The following is a 20,261-nucleotide window of genomic DNA, read 5'->3' on the forward strand; positions in this document are numbered from 1 at the left end:
GTTCCGAATAGGTATGTATCAGTTCATCAAAATGACGCACCTTTTTTATAGGGAATCAGCAAAATATATCAATTTACATTTATACAGTGAAAAATCAGCAAAGGTATAATAATGTGAACAATTTCTAGGTAAGTTACTGACGTTTTTCATACTATTTGTTAAGCTATTAATTACATACTGAATTGTTGACAGATTTTTCCGTTATTTTCCGATCACGAAAAGGAGCACATTTCAAGTGTAACATGTTGACAGGGGATACTAACTCCTCCATGGCACCTGATCCCACCTATGATGTTTCAAAGGTCAGTGTTTGCTCTGCACCTAATTTACATTGTTTAATGGACTTTTGAGCTTTAATATTATTCATTATCTCAGTATATTTCATACACATTTTCATTTTTATTACTTACTGGCACCATGCTTTATCACAAAGTTTCAATAATATTGATAAAATGCGACACAAGAACTGCTCTGAGGGACAAAGTGGACAGGTGATAAAGTCAGTTTTTTACTACATGTATACAAATTAAACAATATACAAGGAATTAGAACAATCTTTTAACAATGCCTAAAGCATCTTTATAACCTTAAAAGATGCATAAAATTATTTTTTTGTACAATAGCCACTGCAAATTAGCCAAAAGCAAAGAAATCTGCTTTATTAAGATTTTATTCAGTTTTTAGGAATTTCATATAATGTTCCTTGGGTATGTTCATTTTCCAGCACCACTTATCAACAGAATACATTCCCAGGGATTCCAGAGACACGTAGCCTGCCTTTTCCGGGTCATAGTGAGCTCGGCCTATCTCCTTCAGGAAGGCGTGTCGGCGGCGAACTTGGTGGTGACTGGCCATCAGTACTGCTGGACACTCGGACAGTTTCTGAGTGGTGATTCCCATGGCATGCAGTATCTCCAGTCTGGACTGCACCGCTTTCTTGGCATCTGATTCAAAAAGCAGAATCAGCAACATTTAGAAAACTGTATTTTAACAACTTTTAAGAGACAATAAGGCTAAACTCTTAAAAATACACACATGACATGAATATTACAAAATAATATGCATTTGTTCACTAAAATTGAAGTCCATTTTCTATTGGTCACATTTTCTTATTTACCTATTCATAACATACCCCGGTATGCATGCAATCAATTTAAGTTATGAATGAGAACTCACCTTCTGCAAAAATGAGAGGACATTTCAGAAATATTGCCCGTATTTGTGACTTTTCAAATTCCCATATATTGTGCAAGAGAAAGTGAACATCCTACAATAAACAAAAGGATGCAAAGTTGAGGATATGCTCTACATGTACTTTCTTCCATGGGATCATACCTTTGTGGAATCAAAATAGCTCTTTAATTAGCAGGTAGAAAATTACATAAATTTCATGGATTGCCTTTTGTATGTCTTGGATGCAATATAAGTAGTGTACACTGCAGCAAATTAATATTGAAAATCTGTGACCCAGTACAGAGCGTAAATTAATTCTTAGTTTGTTTTCCTCCATAATACAAAGAATGGGTAAAAAATATGCAACTGTTTGTATTGAGGTCAGTGTACTGGTCATTAAAAAAAAAAGTACTATTACTAGTACTATTAAGTATTAGAATGTTATAAATGTGATAATTTACCTGGATTTTCTTTCTATTGTGTGAAATCAGGACTGGGTGAGTGGAAAATATTTCTCTTACTTGATCACCTGTCAAAATAAATGTTAATTTAGTATGTAAACACAATAAATAATTCTCAAATCTTCCTTCAATTATTACACTGACTACTATTCTAAGAAAAGTATCTGTTTTAAGTACAGAACATTTCCAAACTAAATACTTCAATTTTATGATTTTATAACATTTCGAAAATCCTTGCATTTTATGATTTCATAACAATTCAAAAATCCTTGCAAAATGCAATTTTACAAGTTTATTTAATTAAAATGATTTCTGAAAAAGAAAACACACATATGAGATTACAAGCAATGAAAATACCTGTGTGACATTTGGCATATATGCTCTCTCTATATAAAGTAATGTGCTGTAATTGTAAGGAAGAAAATTTATGATTGGCCCAGATATCAAACCAGGGATTGCTACATTAATAGTCAGGTCAGGTGCTCTGACAACTAAACTACCCAGGCACATATCCACAGTCCATATAGAGCAAACTACTACACTCCCCTCTCTTTGTCCTAAATGACACACAACCCAGATCCTTAACCCAAGACAGAACTTTCACCATTAATTATAAGTTTAGGGGTGATCTGTGGAACCAATTGTAACATAAATTTGAATGTACAGCTGGACTGGAAATCAAACTCAGGACCTCTGCAACAATAGTCAGAAGCTCTAACTATTTTCAACTTTAGTATAAAGGCCAGTATTCATGATAAAGCCCTGAAAACTACAGTGAATATATGACTTTCGAGGATGTACCTGTGAGATGAAACATTTTCTGTAGCATCCCCAGCTTGGAATCAATCTGCCCTACTTCCATTATCAAAAACATGGAATGCCTCACAACCATTTTACCAATCATATCAGCTGTATATTTAAACAATCCACCACAGTCTTGAAATTTATAAAATAATGCTCTATCATAAAATGCCATGATGATAATCAATACTAAGCCTTATCAGACTTTAAGGATATTTTTGCTTGTTAACAAAGGAAAATCTTTTTGGAAAATCTTTTTATGTGATGATGATCTCTTCAGGTGATGCTTTACCAGAAATTGTTGTGTACAGTTGTCAAAATCTGGTGACTTTTAACACTTTTCATACTTGATTGAGAAGACAATAGGATGTGATGCATACCAGGCTTATGCATATGTGCACATTATATTCTTTATTAATTTTTTTTTCCGTAGCATCTTCACATAGGTATAAAGGAAAACATTGATCACAGGGAGCAGATAAAAGTCACAGCAGTGAAGAGCCAGTGTGATATACACTGCTTTACCAAGACATTCTATCAATCAAAATAATTTGCTACACTTTCTCTCCCAACATTGTATAAAACAAATATTAAAATCATTAAAGGATTTGAATCATATCAATAAATCCACATTTCAGAGTGTTCATAGCATTCCAAATTGACTTAACTTCAAAACAAACTTCGGTTACTCGGATGTATATTTTTGAATATTTCTAAGCTTATTTATTATAATAATGCATTAAAACAAGTTCATACAGAAATTTCAAATTAGGGTTTCCAATGCTTCTATATGACCGTTATCGCCTGTGGCAGTGTTTATACAGCAATTATCGTAACCAAGCACCTGTTACCTGGCTTTTCTCACATTCGGCTGTCTTCTACCCTTATTTTTGGTTTTCTTTAATGATCTGTTTGCACTGAACATCGTTTAAGGTCAATTATGTTTCAATAAATTAGATAATTCTCCAAGAAACCGTAAATTCTCGGGAAAAGAGACAGATGATATTACACGTGCGATTGTTGATATGGTTGTGTTTGATTACATGCTAATGCAAATGGTTGAAGGCAAAGGCTTTAAAAAACTGAAGTCCATCGTTGCACCAAAATACAACATACAATCCTGTAATACTATTAATTCTAGGATCAAAAAAGTGTAAGAAGATCGTAATTCCATTCTGTTAAAGGTACTTGGACACAGATTTGAAGTCAATATTTTCTCTATAATATTACGACTTATATATTTTAAAAGCATTTCACACAAAAATTAATTAAAAATCTTATTTCCTTTAAAAGTTATTTAAACTTAAAATTTTTTGGCGGGTTTGATTGACACATCCTTGCACTTTCACAAATTTTTACCTTATTCTTAATCCTTAGGAAAAGTGGCAATCTTGTCACTTTTTATCCAGAAAAATAATTTTATTCAGAGTAGAAATGTTAGAAAGCAAATCTCCTTCACAAGTATCATCATTCCGAACTGAGAGTTGCGTACAGAGTTTAGCAAATCGAGCACACTCGTGTTATGTACACAGTTTTTGTAAACATGGCACAAGTTTTGAATATATGTTTATGTTTGGGGATGTACCTGTGCGTTGAAACATTTTCTTACCACAACTGCACGGACTGACAACATATTGTGTGCTTGTTTTGCATTATCAAAAACATGGAATGCCTCACAACCATTTTACCAATCATATCAGCTGTAAATCTCTTAGACTTCAGGTAATCCACCACGGTCTGAAATTTAGTAAAATAATGCTCTATCATAAAATGCCATGATGATAATCAATACTAAGCCTTATCAGACTTTAAGGATATTTTTATATGTTAAATAAGATTTTTAAAATTTTTGTGTGAAAATCTTTAAAATATGTGATGATAGAGAAATCTCTTCAAATCTGTGATGCTTTACCTTTAAAATTTGAAATTGATTGTGTACAGTTGTCAAAATCTGGTGAATTACATTACATTTAACACTTTAACAAAAACATTGAGAAGACATTTAGGATGTGATTGCATACCAGGCTTATGCATATGTGCACATTATATTCTTTATTAATTTTTTTTCCGTAGCATCTTCACATAGGTAAAGGAAAACATTGATTACAGGGAGCAGATAAAAGTCACAGCAGTGAAGAGCCAGTGTGCTAAACACTGCTTTACCAAGACATTCTATCAATCAAAATAATTTGCTACACTTTCTCTCCCAACATTGTATAAAGCTCGTTACCTCAGATATTAAAATCATTGAGGATTTGAATCATATCAATAAATACAATAGTTTATACCTGCAGTTTATCAATAGGATCCTCCAGAATATAAGGGTTAGTGGTAAGAACCTGACCAATATTGTGATCATACACTCCTAGGTCTTTCAAGTACAACAACTTTGGCACAATGTCTCTATTGAAATCTTGTCTTATTAGGAAGTTGGCTATAAATGGGAATTCTTCTACAGCAGAAAGGTCAACCCCTGAACAATGAACATATCTATAAACATTATACACAGGTTTCATGGATATAAATATCCTAAAAGATTTTGAATATTTTCTTATCATTCAGACATGGTATCAATAATTCATTTCTGGACTAAATAACGATAATTACCTAGCATTACAAGTTTTTGAAGTGTCTCTGAATATTCTATGTAACTTCCTACACTGCTGGATACCCTCGGTAGCAAGTCATACTTTATTTCTCTGTTCTCATCTGGGTGGGCTATAAGTGAGGTCATAACATCCCATTCCTCACTATCCGGGTCTAGTTTGTCCACTTTATCCAGATATGTGTTGATCTCGGAAAATGTCTGTGCATTACAAGATCTTAGATCAGAGTTAACAGCTTTAAGTACCTCAGTCACTGAAGAATTTGGAAAAAAATTATTGAATTTCCTGGTGTTAATGGTGGAACTAAGAGAGCTCCCAACAGCTGTTGTCACCTTTTGATGATTCTCATTTTCTTTACTGTCACAGTGAATAATTTCAACACATTCATTTAAAATCTTGTCTTCCTTTAAAATGTTCTCTACAGAACCAGCTTTTTTACTGTCTTTCACTTTCAAACTGTCATTAGGTGTATCTATGGTTTTAGCTAAATCTTCAAATGGGTCTCTTTGTTCACCAGATTTTGTGAATAGATTTCCACTGTCACTATGGATCAATGCAGTTAGTCTGACACAAGGAGCATTAACACCTCTTCTCTGTCGGAGAACTAGCTTGGAAAACATTTTCTCTGAAATTACACAAATGCTTAGATTTACATTACACTGTATTGTAATACTTTATAGTGATACATGTAATTGTTTTGTTGTTACATGCCCAATACATTTCAAGCTACTTTTCATAATACAATAACCTAGAATTCCTTTGTTAATTAAATTTAATTATGTATCAAAAAAAAAGAGACCTTTACTGATATACTGCATGGCATGAGGTAAAGAAAGACAAAGCACCAGATGGTTGATTGAAATTCGAGGTTTTAAGTATAGTATAATGCCTGTTCTGACTCTCACTACACATGTCAAAGCAAACGTGGAAAAGGGAGTTAAGACTCAAAGATAGAACGATTGAACAATACAAACTGACAAATACAACAATAATCTGATAATATTGATTGAACAGTGCAAACTCCTTCAAACTGACAAATCATTAATGAAACTAATTAATTTTCATTCCTATCATTTATCCAAAGTCACATACATGTATACTTCTATAATAAATGAATACTTTATAAATAAATATTACAGCGCGCACAAACCTTAAATAACGTCTGAATTAAAAAAAAAATCTAACTAGAATTGCCTCGACAGGATACATTTTCCTCTCAATATTCTCAAATACGACAGATATAACTAAATAAAGCAATATTGAATCAAACAAAATGGTTTACCTACATGTATCTGTAGTTTGCTAGCTTTCCTGTAATTTAATTAATATTTTATTTTCAATTTATTTTAGACTCAGTTGTTGCACACCCGCGGTGCAACAGATTTTAGACAACTCGTTCTTTAAATGTTTTCATTATCTTGTACATTGAATCGTCGTGCTAAATCGAATATAAAGAGAATCAACTCTTTATGCTCTTGTAATCAATGATTCGGGAGCATATAGTTTTTGTGCTGTCCGTTTGTTTGTTTGCATGATTGCAAAAACTTTAACTTTGTCCTTGACCATGGTCTTCATTTTTTACCTTGAATGACCATCGTAAAAACTTGAACCATATTAACCTTACCTACAACATTTTAACAAAACAAAAATAATTTTAAAAATAGGGCTTTCATTTTCAATAGGTTAATATCTGATGAAAAGACTAACAATGTTTACTTTGACGCAAGAGCATGCGCTACGTATGTACAATTTCTAAAACATATGTAAAACGAGGTGAATTATTGACAAACGAGCTGATGAAACAAAATTTTCAGCAATCTCGTTTAAAGTCACCATTTCGCAAGTTCTTTGGTCAATACAATGACCTTATCTATGCTGATTATCATTGAGTCAAATCCTGACTGACATTTTTCATACTACATGTAATTGTTAGTCCATTGCTCAACTACACAACGGTCGACAGGGGACCGGATGCTCACTCATCCAATGCACCTGATCCCACCTCTGCTGTTTTTGAGGTCCGTGTTTGCTCTGCTCATATGTAATGTTTTATGGACTAAAGAGCTTGTCTACATATATTTCACCTACAAATTTGACCAACTTTTGAACAATTTTAATCTTGGTCATGTCTTTTGCACAGTTTTAAAAGGCTTTCATAATTCCTGTGACAAGAACTTCCTTTAGATACCAGCAGTTTTGACCTTCAGTCCTTGACTAAAAACTTTAACATGATGCAATGACCATGCATTACTTTTGAACAGTTAATTTTTGCGAGGGCTTAATTTATATTTCACATATTGCATTTCTTACAAAGAGACGTTCCCCATGGGTACCAAAAATATTTACTCTTTGACCTTGGAGTTATGCACACTTTTAACCTTGGTTATTACATGCATTTAACGTTCGAGTGATTTGTATCTGGGCTGTCATTATTTTACAAAGATATTGATTGAGACGTCCTAAATTTCTTTAGCTAACGAAATTTTTAATTTCTTCAGCTTAACCTTGGAATTGTGTACTTAAATCTGAGAAACTTCGACCTGTGCAATTCGCTGTCATACGGGGGAATTATTGTTTAACAATCACATCTTATTGTTATCTAATAAAACAAGACTTTTTCATTTGTTGTTTGTTTAGCTAAACATTTAATTTTAATTTCTTATGCCCCCGTAATCAAAGATTGGGAGGAGGCATATGGTTTTTTTCCTAACCGTCCATCTGTCTGTTTGGCTGTTTTTCTACAAAAGGATGAGGTGACTTGCGGCCCCTCGTATACTGACAAAAAATTAAATTGTAACTAATCACTGATGTGTGTACCTTTATAGAATACTATTTTTAACAAAATTAGAAACGTGATTTGAAAGAAATAGATCTTTTATTGGGGTAGGGGTATCATGTTTACATTCAATTCCCATTGCATTTTAACCCCGCCCCAATCTTTGAAGCCCTTAAAATATACGAGCGCAGGTAGGTACAATTTTTTCCTTTGGCTGGTCACTGTATTTTATTGAAATCTACCTATATGTTTCTATTTTTAAAAAAATTTTAAAATCTAGTTGGCCTTTCCCATTATAAACAGATCGACGGAACAAGATTTTCTGACGTAAGAATGAATTCATATGCTAATCGAGGCACAGGCGATACTTTCTAACTGACCAATCAGCTAAATGAAATTCGTTACGAGTGAGTACCACAAAAATACTATGGAAACGTGCTTGGAATTCTACTGCTTTCCGATATTTTTTATGCATTTGAGTCACAGATTAGACACGGATCTACATATGTATCATTTCTGAGACCACAGTAAAATTTATATACAGTTACAAACAATTGATAAATATACATTAGTTTAAAGTTTTGTAGCGTGTTTGGTGAGCAATTCGCTAGGTCTACACGTATTCCCGAGTATCAGTGAATACAAGTTTCATGTGCATTTCTTGTCCTAAAAACCCTGAAAATCCATGCGTATTATTAAGTATAAACAGCATTGGATGACCATTATAAAAGTTTGAAATGTAGAAAAGGATAAAGACCTAAACCACGTGTTTTGGACGTAGTAAAAGCATGTTTTGTTGTTCTGTTATCGGATTGGACAATGACTAAGTGCTAAACAATAACAATAGCCATATAAGGTCTTCTCAGACACGCATATCCTTCTATTGTACTAAGACCCGCCCATTGATGATTCCCTTGCCGCAAAAGAAAATGTTCGCACAAACCTGGCCGAATTTAGCTGTGATAGGGTCTAAAAAATCAAAGATAATGCAATATTCCTTATAATTAAAATGTGTCTGAACTATTGAAACTATTCAAAAGGCATCGTATTTATTCACTCATGTTTGAAAACTACCAACATCGTTCTAGATTAAATATAATTCGTCAAGGAAAAAGGGGCCCCAGATAGCAGTTATGTCACATCATCCTTTAATATGTACATTGCCCTAACTTTTGATTGGCTCTCATATTTCACATGTGTATGTCTTGTGACAAGACCTTTCTTTGGATAAAAACATATTAAATCTTTTGACCTTAACCTTGAATTTGACCAAATTTTGCAAGAATTTACCCAACTTTAACCTTGACCATAACTAGTTTTGAAAAGTTTTCGCTAGGGCTTTCAGACTTCAATATATACGTATTCATTCTAATAGGAACTTTTGGGTAACAGCATAAAATTTTGAAAAACTTTAGCCTTCACAAAAAGCTGCCATGGCCGGGGGTAGGGGGTAGTGTTTTATGTGGGTGTATAAATAATAATAAACATACTCAGTAATCTGTTGAACTAAAGGCCCTTAGAATTCCTGTTAAGGGCATAGTCGGCAATGCAATACTTTATTACGCCCCCGTAAACGAAGTTTCGGGAGTATATAGTTTTTGTTGTGTCAGTCCGTCTGTCTGTCTGTCTCTCTGTTTGTCTGCAAAAACTTTAACATTGCTCATAATTTTTGATTTTTTGGAGCTATGACTTTCATATTTCACATGTGTATTCCCTGTGACAAGACCTTTCTTTGGTACCACCAAATTTGACCTTTTGACCTTGGAGTATGACCCACTTTTACACCAAAATTCCAGACTATTACTTTGGCCATATCTTTTGAACAGTAGATACCAGGACTTTTATACTTCATGTTTTTGGCTGGGTTGATTTCCCTGGGATCTAGTTGTTCACTACTGTACTCCTATATGGAGAACAAATTTCAGAGGGTTGAGAGTTATAATTTTTCCTATCTGGTGAACTTTCTTTATATTTCCCCTTTTTGCAAATTGATATTAATTAATTCATAATTTTTGTGGATCTATATAATACTACATTGTTTATGAATTACTGATAAAAGCATGATAATTTATTTACATGAGTTGTGCATTTAGGTGTAAAACCCCTATAGTATGAAACCATATGTTGGCTTTTGGCTGGACTGTGAGACCCAGATTCAAGATTTAATTCAGTCTTTGGATCCCAACAATGCTTCTTTATTTCCTCTTTTCTTGCTATAAAGCTGATACATGTAATACAACTTCAGGAAATAATAAGCTTTCAAATGGCCATTTTATTTTGTTCTATTAAATATACATATACATGTACCAGCATGAGTCATTCATCTAACAATGATAAACCAAAGACTAGAAAAATTGCATATCCTATGTAAAGGTACATGTTGTCCATTGTTTATTTGTCAAATCAAAATGAAGAAATTCTCCCTTGAACAGTTTCAAATCTGAACATTCAAAACTGGTAGAAGTACTGTATACAGGGTTATTTTTGCACCGTCTTATTTTCGCCCTTTCACACTTGCAAACAATTTTGCCCCGTCTTAAATTCGCTCAGTCATAGTTTTGTTTAAGAAATTATACTGTATTCTTTGATTTCGCCCCGTTTTAAATTCGCCCAAATGATAGTAGGGCGAAACGGGCGAAAATAAAACGGGATCGAAAATTTCCCTGTATACAGTATTACAGTGGATTGGCAACTAATTACAATGGTTTTAATTTCTCTATGTTTGTGATATATCATTTTTTCACGAAATTAAACCCATTGTAAATGTTATTAGTTTTTAAAAATGTTTAAATACTTATACAAAATTTTGAGCTAATTTCTTGCACCATGAAATTAAAACCATTGCAATATGGTACTTTTAGAGAGATAGTGAAATTTTAACACCTTGGAATTAAAACAACTTACAGTATTTAATTTCCCAATAGATATAACATAAATTTAAAGCTGGAAACCCCAGATAATCAAACCATTTCTTTTAATTAAAAATCTTATGCACAGTTTATTTACTGTGATCTTTGAGAATATATTGCAAGTCAACTATCCCACTCTCAGAGAAAGAGGGTCCCATTGTTACAGAACAATAATACTAAATGTCAATAATAACAAACACTTCATGCTGCCCCTCTTTGTCATAAATCTGCATGTTGGAATATGTGATAGCTTTCACCTCCGTACCCTGTAAAGAAAAACAAATGAACCTGGACTGAGTGTCTATATTGTCATTCAAATTCACAAACATATAATTATTATACAGATGAGCTTTAGCATCAATATCTGAAATCACATGAATATGTCAAACTGAGTTGGAAGTCTTATTAATTTTTTTAAAACATTTTTAACTTATCTGTTGAATATCTATAAGGTAATTTTTTTTGGTATATTAAATCAAGTTTGAAATAAAAAGTATTGACTGTATTATTAATTATAGTACAATCAAAGTAAGGGATTTGGCTAATAATATATAAAATGTGCCTGTATAAAATCTTAAATTTGTTCTATTAACATATTATGTCTGTACCTGTGGATGTTTCTTTATATCAAATTCTTCACCATATCTACAAATATAGAAAACAACAACATTCTTTAAATACACATATAAATAGGATAAAACAGGAATACACAATTTGACAAAAAATAAAAGAACACATACAATAAATAATGAGAACCATTAATAATTTAATCAATAAAAATTAAATAACATTTATTTGTTTGATAGAAATAAATAAAGCAAACTTGAAATAAGTACTATATGATAATATATTAATTATATTAAGGTAATACTTACCCTACTGATTTAATTTTAAAATTTTCTTTATCAAATTCTGTAATAACTATTTTCTGTAAGAAAAAAATGAAAATACTAAGTACATGTATTATCTCATATTTACATTTCCAATGTCTTTGTCCGAGATAAAATTACAAATAGTTAATGTCCTTTATTTCTCCATCAATGTACTGGTTCAACGATAGGTGCGGCTAAAAAATCACATGCAGGGTGGGACAAATAGACAAGAAGCAGGGCTTGTAGCATGTGGATTGGCGGAATGAAGTGCATGTAAATATAAGGAATAACTGTCACATTTTTCGATTTCATGACGATGATCATTCCATTGATTTGTGCGATAATTCTATGCATAAACACCTTCAGCGTTTATGCAAATTAACAGGCAAGCCAATTGATTGATCACATCCTAAAATCCTGAAACCAAACAGCATGTTTATTTTCTTGTATGCAGGATTCATTTGAAGAAGACCCCGCCAATGCACCAAATAAAAATTCTTGGCAGTGATTCTTTCCCTTTATATTATTTTTTATTAAAACCTATTTTAACACTCTATATATATTCTTTAATTTTTTTTTAAAATAAAATATTTTCTATTCAATAACATCCATAGGCACTAGTGACATAATAAAAAATATAACCCCTCATCTAATAAGTTATAGGTAGTATATATGTGTAAAGTCAAGTTCTTGTGGAGATGGTATTTCATTAACTTTTTTTTTCCTTTTGTACTAGCACTTGTAAAGATCCAGAGCACACGTGTATTTAAAAAAAATTAAAGGGGGGGGTGTGTGTCTGATTTTGGTTTTAACAATGTATTGATATATTAAATTTTATTCCATGCCTCCTTTCTAGATGATTATAATGATTGAGCCCTCACATTTTATCGTTTTCAAAAGGTTTTCTGTTGTACCCCCCCCCCCCCCCCACAAAGTGCAAAATGTGGTCGTTTTTTTTTATCGTCAAATATTTTTATGATTGCTTCCATTTTTAAAGTGATGCAGAATTAAAAGTTTGTTTTGTAGAGATACTAGGAAACAAAATATTTAGAGTGCTTCACTGCAGTGAGATGACAATGCATATAATAATTTTTCATAGTTTATGATATCTATGACTAGAATAAGTATAAATTCCAATACCGGTATTCACAATTGATTTGTCTAAATTAAAAATAATAAATAATGAATACAATGCCGTACAATTAATTTACTGTACTCTCCAATCACGAAATTTGCATACGTTCACGTGAACGTATAACTAAATCATGTTTTGACGTCAAATACGTCACTTGTAACTAAGCCTCTCTATTATAGATTCTTCATCACATATTTAGAAGATATTGGATGACTTCATAGCTATTCACAGAATTGCAGGTTATCTTACAGATAGTTGTTTACTTTCCAAAATTAAAGAGTCAAGAAGTATCCCGAATGCAAATATCATCATTTACAAAAAACAATTGCTGATTGGTCGACTGGGTGTACTGAATCCCGATCAGAACTCAAGAAAAAAACTCAACTTCTATCAACACCATATGCCAAGGGATTATGAGGAGAGTAGAGTATCAGAAACCCTTGGCTAGCAAAGATGGATTGCACAATGTAAAACTAAAATACTCAGTAACATGAAAATAAGTAAAATGGGAAATTTAACGTCGGAATTTACAGTATGTGAGATTTCACAGGTGTCAGATTAGACAGTTTTCACTGTAGTTTCATGCATGACTGGACAGATATTTGGGATGGATCCAAAACAGTAGGTATACACTTTTGTGTTCCTAGTGTATTGAAAGTGTATATTGTCCCTATTGCTTACTATGCAGCATTGTGATGAGATTTTGTGTGAAAAAACACTTTATTCTATACGTAAATAACAATTATATTATAATTACTATGATCTCTCTCTCTCAATACACAAGATACAGATCTGAAGTGATAAGAAGAAATTTAAAGTAACCTTACCCTAGGTATAAAGAAAGAGTCAGCTGAAAAGACAAATAACCATTCATCTAAAAAGTGGAATAGTAAACCCATCAAATCATCTCCTGAAAATGAAACAATGAATGTCATAATATTCATCATAAAAAGTTTGCAGTGAGTCTCTAGCTATCATTACAGAAAATGGGATATAAAAGTGTAACAGGAAAGGATAAATGTATGGCTGGACCGGGAATGAAACCTGGGACTCTTCATCTCTAGTCAGGTGCTCTACCAACTGAGCTATCCAGGCCGATATCCAAGGCCCACACCATTACATTCCTCCCTCCTTAAATGGTCTTCATCTTCAAAGACACAACCCCAGTTCTTATTGCCCCTGGCAGGACTTTCACCTGCTAGTCCAGGGGTGGTCAACGGCACTAAATCTGTCACAGGAAAGGAGAAAATGCATGGCTGGACCGAGAATCGAACCAGGGACCCCTGCACCTCTACCAACTGAGCTACCCAGGCCGATATCCATGGCATAAACCATTACAAAAATATACATGTACATGTATAGAAATGATATATATTAAAATTTTAAACAGAACAGTTCATGTCAAATAAACTTATATTGAAGAAGAATCAGGTTTAACAATACATTTAATAATAATTACCTTCAGCTTCCACTTCTTGTTCCCCCGTCATTTCAACTGTGTCATAATCTGTGGTCATGTAATTAAACATAGCAGTGGCACACTGCTCAAATGCCTCCTCTAAAGTGTCACCCCCTGAGCAACCAGGTCAAGGAAACAAAAATTTGGCAGGATTGATCTATACATGTATATAACTACACATATATTTATTACACAAATAAAAGTATTTTTTTAAGTATATACATTGTATTGTATACTGAAATATTAAAATCAAAAAACCCAAGAATTTGTCTTTTTTCTCCAAGCACAATTATGATACCATAGAATTTTTTTTTATTTTATGCTTATGTACTTTGAAATCCAACAACCCAAGAAATAATTTATCCCTTTTCTACATATCAATACACAAATTTTGTGATTTTAATGACAAAACCTTTTCCAAAATGATAATCAAGTTAATGTTTGTCAGCATTTTCTTAATGAAAAGGATACATGCATGTAACCTGGAAAAAAAAGAAAGACTTGTTAGGAACAATGCAAATTAAACTTGGCTTCTTTATAGCCATTAATTTCTTATAAGTACACAAGGACTATTAATTGACCCCAAAAAAGTTATAATCAAATATCTTATTCAACACATCTAGAAATTATGATTTGTAATATGTTCATTTTACTTTAAAATTAAAAAAAATAATTAAAACATAAATTTCAAGAACAATCTGGCACTGACATAAGACTGAATATATGAATTATGAATATGACTTACTGAACATCTGCTGTGTGATCCAGATCTGCAAAACAAAAACAAAACCATAATACCAAGTATGTGAAGATGTCTATGTTTCTTTCATGTGTTGTTTTCAAGTTTACAAGAATTACAATTTTAAAGCAAAACTAAAATATCTAATAATTTAATACAAATGAATCAAACCCATACAAATTACATGTAATAGTACATGTAAAAGAAGAATGTTTAAAATCTTCCACAATAACAAGCACTCTTATAACTCTTTCAACACTGAGTAACTTTTATCAACCAACCCCTGGTACACTGAGTAACTTGGGGCATCACTAAACATTTCACCTTCCGTCACAAAAAATACTACAACTTCTTTATTTCTTTGAATATTTTAATAAATGACACATCATTAGAAAGGTGAGGCATGTCTCTTTTAAATGATATAAATTTTATATATATACAAAATTATTTATCAAGTCAAAAACACTAATAAAATTCATAATTACATTTTATAACGGATCTTATGCAATAATTTAATAAATTTGCTGCTATGAAGTTTCAAAATAAGTTATGTTCTTTCCATCGTTCAAAAGAGAAATTATTTGCGAGTAAAATGATATGCAATATGTCAGAATTAATTGAAAAGTAAGTCCATAATTATTAATAAATAAAATGGGGTGTTTCAGGACATCGGAAGAAGTCTGGGGCGTGGAAAACATCCTCTGTTTAGGAACCTTGATATTCCGATTCCGAGTCAACTTTCTCCGACAAGATTTCACAACATTGTTGATAACTCATATTTTTGTTGTTTAGAAACATCTATAATGTCTAATTCCCTGATTTTATTAAATCTTTCATCGCCAGAAGGATCGGACATTTCGTTGTTTACCGCCATTTTGCTTTCTTCTTCGTTTTCTTTACTAATCATATAATTTTCCTTATTTTTTCGTGGTTTTCGCCATGTGGTCCGCCATATTTGTTAACGGATGTTTACATCATTCTACCCATAATTCATAGCGAAAGATTTTGTGCAGAGAACACTTTCTATTTCTAAGAATAAATGTTTTACTTTCAGTTTAGTGTCTGAGACCGATGTATCGGTCTACCGTGTTCCAAGACAAAATTTTATCAGACCGATGTATCGGTCTACAGTGTTGAAAGGGTTAAACACTCAGGATTGTCATTTATTCCTTTTATGTATTGGAATGAATTTTTAATAAATTTTAAAGCATTCATTTTAAAATCAATTGAATACAATGAAAACAAACACTCTACAATTGTGAAATCAGTGATTTCCCAACTGGGACATGTGCTTATTTAGAAATAAATGTAACGACTACTAAGATAATCCATGCTAAAAACAAATCTTTGATATTTTTTGATAGATAATTTAAAGTTTTGATCTGAAATATTTGATAGCATTAGAGATATAATTAATTAAAGCTGACTTAAAAAATCCCGCAACTTGCAAGAATTCCCTAACCTGTTAGCATATATGTCCCTGTCCTAACTGACTTACACTATAAAATCTATTTTTTTTCAATAACTAGGCCATTCAGTCTGTCTCAAAGGCTAATTTCAACCATTTGTTCAATAAAAATGGGTTGAACTGAATTCCCTGTCCATTGAAACTTTGTGCATAAGACTTCCAGACTGAAGAGATTGAACGGATTAGATGCCAGTACAAAATTTCTCTATGAATCTCGTTTGGAGTGAATTTGCTATTGAGGTCATTATCACAACTATAGAATTTACAAAATGCTGACTTTAATCAAGGTTGTTGAAATCCTGTAACATCAACTTATTTTGAAGAACCCTGTCCTGGTTTAAAAATTGATCATCCTTAGATCATCATGTCAGTTTATGGCATTTGTATGATTTAATAGGGCCTAGCGATTCTTGATAACAATTCTTGAGTTCCCTTACATTATGCTATTATCTGAAAGTCGACAAGAAGGCTGACATAAATCTGACAAGTTCTGAGGTTGACAGAAACATCTTATAAGTGGTATAGAAATATGTGTCCATAAGCATATATATATATATGCTATATAACAGTAAAATTTTGTACTCTGTCTAAATGAAAATTATCGATTTTCAATAGATACCATTCAATAAATTACTTAAAAAACAACTTACATTCATATTTCACTTCTGGTAGGTCCCCTCCATGTGCCATTTCTTGTGCAATCTGACACAGATCGTAAACAACAAATCTGCCTCTGCCAGATGCTTAAATTTTTTGTTAACCAATCAACGTCGTTTTTTCGAGGTATAATATAAATACAATTTTACATCTCGTAACCAGCCTCTATAACCAGGCAGAGCGCATGCGCGCAAAAAATTTACATCGAGTTCGGAAAACAGCAGAGAGGAAATTCGGAATATATAACGAAAACTAGTAGTGCTATTCTCAGATGCAGAAATTTATGCATAATTCAATAAAATTTTATTTAAAAAGCCGAAGAATTAATTTGTCGACATTGAAATTAGTTTTTATTTGTTTATTTAATCTTTTATTCATTCATTCATTCATTTATTCATTTATTTATTTATTTATCTATTTATTTATTTGTTTATTTATTTATTTATTTAATTTATTTGTTTGTTTATTTATTTATTTATTTATTTATTTATTTATTTATTTACTTATTTATTTATTTATTTATTTTTAATTGTAATAATTATTAATAAACTAAGTAACTTATTTATTTATTGGGAAATTTGTTTGTCTGTTTATTTATGAATACATTCTTTTCTTCATTAATTAATTATTCTAATGAGTAATCAATTTTTCTATTTATTTATTAATCATTTATTCTTTTCTTTAATTAATAAATGTATAGATTAATTTATTATTTATGTTTTAATTCATTTATATTTTAATTTGTTTGTTTATTTGTTTACTTACTTTATATTTTGCTTGATTGTTTATTTATTTATTGGTTTCTTTCTTTCTTTATTGGTTTATTTATTATTTCTGATAATTAAGTAAATGTTTGATGTACAAATAAATAATTTATTTATTTATTCATCATATTTATTTCTTTGTTATTATTATTCTTTTAAAATTAATCAATTAATTAATCAATTTATTATTCTAATTATCTTTTTATTTTTTTTTAATCTATTTTTTTCTCTCTCTCTGTTATAGACAGGTTCTGTTTATGTATTGCTAGTGTTTAAGTTCCCATCACCAGGGTTTGTATACCCATCACCAGGGTTTATATACACATCATCAGGGTCCAAATTATCTATCACCAGGGTTTATATACCCATCACCAGGGTCTATACATCCATCACCAGGGTCTATATTATCTATCACCAGGGTCTGTATACCCATCACCAGGGTCTATATACCCCTCACCAGGGTCTGTATACCCATCACCAGGGTCTATAAACCCATCAGCAGGGTCTATATTATCTATCACCAGGGTCTATATACCCATCACCAGGGTCTGTATACCCATCCCCAGGGTCTGTATACTCATCACCAGGGTCTGTATTATCTATCACCAGGGTCTGTATATCCATCACCAGGGTCCATATTATCTATCACCAGGGTCTGTATACCAATCACCAGGGTCTATATACCGATCACCAGGGTCTGTATACCCATCATCAGGGTCCAAATTATCTATCACCAGGGTTTATATACCCATCACCAGGGTCTATACACCCATCACCAGGGTCTATATTATCTATCACCAGGGTCTGTATACCCATCACCAGGGTATATATACCCATCACCAGGGTCTGTATACCCATCAGCAGGGTCTATATTATCTATCACCAGGGTCTGTATACCCATCACCAGGGTATATATACCCATCACCAGGGTCTGTATACCCATCAGCAGGGTCTATATTATCTATCACCAGGGTCTATATACCCATCACCAGGGTCTGTATACTCATCACCAGGGTCTGTATATCCATCACCAGGGTCTGTATACCCATCACCAGGATCTATATACCAATCACCAAGGTCTATATACCGATCACCTATTTCTCGTTATCAACAAGGGTCTATCACCAACAGTCTATATTTACATAGGTTTGATTTTGATATCACCAAGAGTATGTGCATCGCAGAGGGTCTGTCAAGGGTCGCAGTATCAACAAGGGTCAATGACTCTATGTATCACTCAGGGTCTTTATCACTAAGGTCTTGTGTTTAACTAATATTACGGTAACACCAAGGGTATGTGTATCATTAAGGGTCTGTGAACCACCACCAAAGGTGTCTATCACCAACAGTCTATGTATCAATAAGGGTCTATGTATCACCAAGGGTATATGTATTACCAAGGGTATGTGCATCATAAAGTGTCTGTCAATAACCAGGGATCTGTGTTTTAACAAGGGTTTCTATCACCAGGGGTACTGTATATGTATCACAAAGGGCCTATTTATCACCTAGGGTCTGTATCAACAAGGGGAATTTATCTCCAAGGGTCTATGTATCACCATGATTATGTGTATCACCAAGGGTAAATGTATCTCCAAGGGTCTATGTATTACCAAGATTATGTGTATCACCGAGATTATGTGTATCACCAAGGGTATGTGTATCTTAAAGGGTCTGTGTTCTACTAGGGGACTATGTATCACCAAGTGTCTATGTATCACCAGTGGTCTATGTGTCGTCAAGGGTCTTTTTATCACCAAGGGTATGTGTATTACCTAGGGCCTGTGTATCACGAAGTGTCGGTGTATCAACTAGGGTCTATGTATCACCAAGGGTATGTGTATCACCTAGGGTCTGTCTATCACCAGTGGTCTTTGTATCACCAAAGGTCTGTGTATCACCTAGGGCTTGTGTATCACCAGTGGTCTATGTATCACCAAGGGTTTATATATCACCTGGAGTCTGTATCAAAAAGGATAAGTTTACTTAGGGTATGTATGTCACCAAGGGTCTATATTACCAAGGATATGTATATCACCAAGGGTTTGTGTATTATATTGAGGGTCTGTGTATCACCAAGGGTACATATTGTCTCACCTAGGGTCTGTGTATCACCAAAGGTCTATGTATCACAAAGGGTTTGTGTATCACCTAACGTCTTTGTATCACCAAGGATCTGTGTATCACCAAGGGTTTTCACCTAGGGTCTATGTATCACCTTGGGTCTATGTATCACCAAGGGTCTATGTATCATTAAGGGTCTGTGTATCACCAAGGGTTTGTGTACTTTTTGTCCATCAGCAATGATCATTAACCTATCAGAAGAGTGTGTATACTTATTACACAAGTCTGAAAAGCCATATTAAAGATTTTCCCTCTTGCGGGGTCGAAGTACATGTACCTTATTTTCTGTAGGATGTCCAAAATTTTTTGCATTATCA

General features: G+C 32.8%; 2 protein-coding genes across 4 annotated transcripts; both read right to left on the reverse strand.

Annotated features, from left to right (window-relative positions):
• Positions 1-652: 652 nt before the first annotated feature.
• On the reverse strand, positions 653-5,692 carry LOC134242682 (transcription termination factor 3, mitochondrial-like). Its single transcript, XM_062724779.1, has 7 exons — positions 5,043-5,692; positions 4,724-4,908; positions 4,108-4,172; positions 2,436-2,515; positions 1,635-1,702; positions 1,177-1,267; positions 653-944 (listed from the first exon to the last, which is right to left on the reverse strand). Exons 1-7 carry the CDS (start codon positions 5,659-5,661, stop codon positions 670-672), a joined length of 1,383 nt encoding a protein of 460 aa, XP_062580763.1. The 5' UTR covers positions 5,662-5,692; the 3' UTR covers positions 653-669.
• A 4,382-nt stretch (positions 5,693-10,074) lies between these two features.
• Positions 10,075-17,179, reverse strand: LOC134242712 (protein archease-like). 3 transcript variants are annotated; one of them, XR_009986907.1, is made up of 8 exons: positions 17,050-17,179; positions 14,938-14,962; positions 14,193-14,306; positions 13,561-13,643; positions 11,602-11,654; positions 11,335-11,371; positions 10,718-10,992; positions 10,075-10,271 (listed from the first exon to the last, which is right to left on the reverse strand). XR_009986907.1 is itself a non-coding variant. In XM_062724841.1 (8 exons), exons 1-8 carry the CDS (start codon positions 17,087-17,089, stop codon positions 10,903-10,905), a joined length of 453 nt encoding a protein of 150 aa, XP_062580825.1. In that variant the 5' UTR covers positions 17,090-17,137; the 3' UTR covers positions 10,075-10,902. The 3 variants fall into 3 exon arrangements, 2 of the variants coding, with proteins under 2 accessions (XP_062580825.1, XP_062580824.1); XM_062724841.1 differs by adding an exon at positions 14,664-14,674 and having other exon boundaries at positions 10,075-10,992; positions 17,050-17,137; XM_062724840.1 differs by having other exon boundaries at positions 10,075-10,992.
• Between the last annotated feature and the right edge of the window lie 3,082 nt (positions 17,180-20,261).

This window comes from Saccostrea cucullata, unplaced genomic scaffold, assembly GCF_032062105.1.
Source record: "Saccostrea cucullata isolate Sc308-1 unplaced genomic scaffold, CSIRO_AGI_Scuc_v1 ctg138, whole genome shotgun sequence".
Classification (NCBI taxonomy): Eukaryota; Metazoa; Mollusca; class Bivalvia; order Ostreida; family Ostreidae; genus Saccostrea; species Saccostrea cuccullata.

Coding starts and splice junctions, on each gene's coding strand:
- LOC134242682 (XM_062724779.1), bottom strand. CDS start 5,661: ATGTTTTCCAAGCTAGTTCTCCGACAGAGAAGAGGTGTTAATGCTCCT. Junction 4,909..5,042: donor TCAAAAACTTGTAATGCTAG/GTAATTATCGTT, acceptor TTCATTGTTCAG/GGGTTGACCTTTCTGCTGTA. Junction 945..1,176: donor TCCTCTCATTTTTGCAGAAG/GTGAGTTCTCAT, acceptor TTTTTGAATCAG/ATGCCAAGAAAGCGGTGCAG.
- LOC134242712 (XM_062724841.1), bottom strand. CDS start 17,089: ATGGCACATGGAGGGGACCTACCAGAAGTGAAATATGAAT. Junction 13,644..14,192: donor ACAAGAAGTGGAAGCTGAAG/GTAATTATTATT, acceptor TTTCATTTTCAG/GAGATGATTTGATGGGTTTA. Junction 10,993..11,334: donor ATATAAAGAAACATCCACAG/GTACAGACATAA, acceptor TTTTCTTTACAG/GGTACGGAGGTGAAAGCTAT.